Source organism: Lathyrus oleraceus, chromosome 4 (assembly GCF_024323335.1).
Source record: "Lathyrus oleraceus cultivar Zhongwan6 chromosome 4, CAAS_Psat_ZW6_1.0, whole genome shotgun sequence".
Taxonomy (NCBI): Eukaryota; Viridiplantae; Streptophyta; class Magnoliopsida; order Fabales; family Fabaceae; genus Lathyrus; species Lathyrus oleraceus.
In genome coordinates, this window is record NC_066582.1 from 82,053,455 (window position 1) to 82,058,031 (window position 4,577).

At 35.5% G+C, this 4,577-nt stretch overlaps 1 protein-coding gene across 1 annotated transcript; it reads right to left on the reverse strand.

Moving 5' to 3' along the window:
• Positions 1-2,171: 2,171 nt before the first annotated feature.
• Positions 2,172-3,921, reverse strand: LOC127073533 (uclacyanin 1). Its single transcript, XM_051014708.1, has 3 exons — positions 3,551-3,921; positions 2,999-3,469; positions 2,172-2,910 (listed from the first exon to the last, which is right to left on the reverse strand). The coding sequence occupies exons 1-3, from the start codon at positions 3,732-3,734 to the stop codon at positions 2,420-2,422; spliced, it is 1,146 nt and encodes a 381-aa protein (XP_050870665.1). The 5' UTR covers positions 3,735-3,921; the 3' UTR covers positions 2,172-2,419.
• Positions 3,922-4,577: the final 656 nt, after the last annotated feature.

The window sequence follows — 4,577 nt, forward strand, 5'->3', positions numbered from 1 at the left end:
CCTTCAAGTGAAGATGAAACGTTTGATACGAAATGCATTCCTTATGTGTCTGTTGTGGGTAGTTTGATGTATGCAACGATGTGTACAATATTAGATATATCACATAGTGTTGGTACAATAAGTAGTTTTTTGTCAAATACATGTAGGGAGCATTGTAATGTTGTTAAATGGATTTTAAGGTATCTTTGTGGTACTACTTGTTTGACGCTTTGCTTTGGATGAGATAAGCTTACTTTAGAGGGTTACTCTGACTTTGATCTAGATGTAGACATTGATTCCAGAAAGTCCACTTCGGGCTACATGATTAAATTTGCAGTGGGAATTATGGCTTGGCAATCTAGATTGCAAAAGTGTTTAACATTGTCTACTACATGGGGAATAGTTCATTGTCATTACTGAAGCATGTAAAAAGTTGCTATGGTTGAAGAAAATTTTGCAGGAGTTTGAGTTCGTTCAAGACAAATATGTGTTATTTGTTGATAATCAAAGTGTTATTCATATTGGTAAGAATTCGAATTTTCATAATAGGTCAAAACACATTTATGTGAGATATTATTAGATACGTGATGTTCTGGATGTTAGGTTATTGGATTTAGCTAAAGTTCATACGGATGATAATGGTTCTGATATGATGACTAAAGCGTTACAAAGAGAGAAGTTTGAAGTTTGTTGTGATATCGCCAGTGTGACGATTTTCTTCACATAGTTGTGAAGGGGGGAATTGTTGGGTTTGAGCTCCCTTTCTATGTCGATAAAAGCCCAAATATATTATCCCATTTATTTTCACTTATTTAAGTGGAGAGAATCAATTTAGGATTGAGAGAGAGAGAGAGAGAGAGAGAGAGAGAGAAAATAAGACATAAAATTAGCTTCAAAAGAGAGAAAAGAGGAGATAAACATATTCCTGTTTTTCTGCAACTAGTATAAGTAAATTAGCATTTATGGATTCGTTAACTATTGCACTAAGCTCATTTTGGGAGCCCGGGTTCGCAGCTCATGTGTCTACCTTTTGACCATTCGAATCTTCAAAACGAAGTCTAAGCTGAGAGATAATGACTTCACGCCGAAGATGCAGATTTAGGTACTTTTATCTTCTTGTTTCTTATTTGTAAGCTAGTTTTCTTTGTAATTTTTCTGTTGTTAGCACTAGTTTGTGAACCACTTTAAGACTCTCTTGTATCCTTATTTTATTATATTAGTTATTTCTTAGGTTTACATGACCCATGGTTTTTTACTCTCACAATGAGGGTTTTCCACATTAAACTATTAGTGTTCTTGTGCGTCTTTATTTGTTGTATTTTCTACCATATGTTTGTTGTTGATCTTCATATGTTCTCACAAGTTTAAGGAAATTTATATATGCTACGTATTTGTTTATTATTGTGTGTTAATTTCTCATCATAGTGGTATCAAAATCGATGGTTCAATTAATGGATTGACTCATGGTAACAAAATTCTTCCAGACAAGGTGATGGGTAGACAACGTGCCCCGTTGTAGTTCTCAAACGACAGTACAAGTGTATGTGAATGAAATAACTTCCGTTTGAGGGGGAACATGGTGGATGCACTCATTTGAGAGGGAGATTGTTGAGAAACAAGTATGAATTGTGTAAGCCCCACATTGCTTAAAAAAATTGAGGTTGAACACTTTATAAGTAAAAAGACTCGTACATCCATTACTTTAAAATTTTGGATAAATATGTGGTGTCTCTCTTACTTTGTGTGTTGCTCTTGACCCAATATAAATTTACCCCAATGTTGATGCGCCCCTTGTGACCCCAATAATTTTGTGAGTAGACAATACGACAATTAAATTATAAAAATACCATCTCATTTTTATAATGTGAATCAGACCAAAACAACCTTATACAACTCTAATTAAGCAAATAGATTAACTTGACACGCGTTCCAATCCATTTGAAAAAAAAAGAATCGATGTGTCTTTTCCTATGTGATTTTACCAAAATCAATAATCCAATGATAGTTATTTTACTAATGTACTCGGGTAGAGTATCCTTACCCTTAAAAAAAAAGTACTCTATGTAGTCGATTTTAGTCAAACAAAAATAGAAGACATCCATGAACACCACTAATAATCGATTAAGGGGTATGATTTGTAAATTAAAATAATAAAACAACAATCTCAACCTTAAATAAATAATACTGCAGTATTTATTTCAAAAACAAGTATTTATTTATTTATTAGTATATTAACACAACCGTACACCACCTATTATTCTCATAAAAAATAAAAATAAAATGTAAAACCAAAATTGTAGCAGAATAACAGAAAGTAACAACATTGTAAAAGTGTCCAAAAAAAAACACAATGCCAAAAGAAACACAAAGAATCACGTACACCAACAAATCAAAATCAAAAACAATTAATCCTCCTAACTAGGATCTCATCTCATATCTCTTAACAGAAAAATGATGCGGCAACGGAGAGAATTGCGACAAATAATCCAGCAACTCCAAGAGAAGCGGCACCTGAGTTCTCAGGAGGAGGGCTGACAGAACCACCTGGAGACAGAGAAGAAGGGGTAACGGTAGAAGACGGTGGAGGAGAACCAGAGGAGGAAGGTGGAGTGGCATCGGCGGCAGGAGAAGGTGATGATGCTGACGGAGAAGGTGATGGTGATGATGCTGATGGAGAAGGTGATGAGGCGGACGGAGAAGGTGACGAGGCGGGGCTGCTGCTGCTGCCACCACCAACATTGACGGAAAGCTTTTGGCCAGCAGAGCAGTGTCCGGGAACACCACAGATGAAGTAATGAGTACCAGTTTTGTTAAGTGTGACTCTCACGGGTGGATTGCTAAAAGTGGCAATCGGAGAAGATGAGCTGCAAGAACCATATTTTTCCTTTGTCACCTCTTCCACGTTGTGTGCCTTCAATGGAAAATTAAAAACTGCATAACCAAACATACAATCAACTTTTTATTAATATGTCTCACAAAAAAAATGGTATCAAATTTTTCGCCTCTAGTAATGACTTACCAAGAATGTCTCCAACTTTGAAAGACTTGCGAGAAGCCCAAGCTGTATAAGCAGCAGCACCGTTAGAGGGAATAGTCCAACCTAACGTGTCACCGACTGTGTAAGTAACAGGTCCAGTAACAGGAGCTGGAGATGGTGAAGCAGTGATGGTTGGTGCTGGAGAAGGTGAAGCGGTTGTGGCTGTGGTTGGTGCTGGTGCTTGTACTGGTGCTTGTTTTGGTGGAGAAGAAGCACTGGGTTTAGGAGCAGAAACAGGTGAAGTTGAAGCTTTAACAACGTTAATAGACACTTTCTGACCAAGAGAACAGTGAGGTCCAACGGTACAAATGAAATATTGTTGTCCCGTTTCGTTGAGAGTCACCGTAGCTGGACCGTTTGTTAACATAGAAAGAGTGTTCGCTCCACTGCAACCGTCGAAAGCTGATTTTGTTACCTTAGCAACATCGTGTTGTCCGGTTGGAAAATTAAACACTGCAAAATTAAATTTAAATTTAATTAAATTAATTAGTTAAACGAATCAAAACGACAAAGAGTAGATCTATTGTATCATACCAAGAGTATCGCCCACTAAGAAGGTATTTTTGGAAGCCCAGTTGACATAGAATGAAGCACCATTGTTTGGAATAGTCCAGCCTGTGGTATCACCAACCACGTGTCGTGTTTGAGCTAACGAACCATGGAGAAGATTTGCTACTGCAAGAAGAACAAAAACAAGAACATTCAGGTTGTTGGCCATGGTTGTGTAGTGTGTTCTTTAAGGTCTGGGTCGCCCCTGTTTTCTAGATACGTGTTTGTTTTTTTTGTTCTGAAATAGAAGAACTTAATTGTAAAGTAAATGTGGTTTTGTTTGTATTTATAGAGAAAAAAGAGGAGTTGCGTTTATACGGAGCGTGTTGTTTTGATGCTCCAAGATTATAGACCAAAAAAACAAACTTACTAGAACTAAGAGGGGTGAAACGATGACGTTTAACGGTTTAAGGCGGTGTTGGTGTGTGTTGTTTTTCATGCAGCACAATTTGTTAGGTCAACGAAATTAGTGTTTAGACTTGCCGAGTTTTGTGACTTGGAAGAATAAAGAAAGTTAGAAAAATAGATAGGCGCGTGGGAAGAGACTAATGAGCTAAGTTTACCAAACCAATTTGACTTGTAGCGTTTGCATGAGATAGAGCAATGGACATGGAGTCAATTATTGAATATTTCTACACGTTTTTGTTTTTATTCTACTTTATTTGATTTTATTTTTTTATTTATTTTTAGTATTATTGCTTCAAAATGATGAAATTCTTGCGTAATTTTTATCGGAAATGTTATAAATATAATTATATTTTTAAAAACAGTTGCTAGCGGATTATTACTAACTATCTATTTTTTATTATTATTAGCTTTATTATTAATATAAATATCTGTTTATTTTTAATTTATTTTAATTAAAAAAATTATTTAGGTCATCAAGACAAAGACCGAAAAGAAAAGGAATCGGTTTTCTCGATCTACTTACTATTTTTTCAATTTATTTAAGCGATAAAATTACAACTTTTTATTTTATATAATTTTAATGAGAAAGGTGACAAAAGAAAAG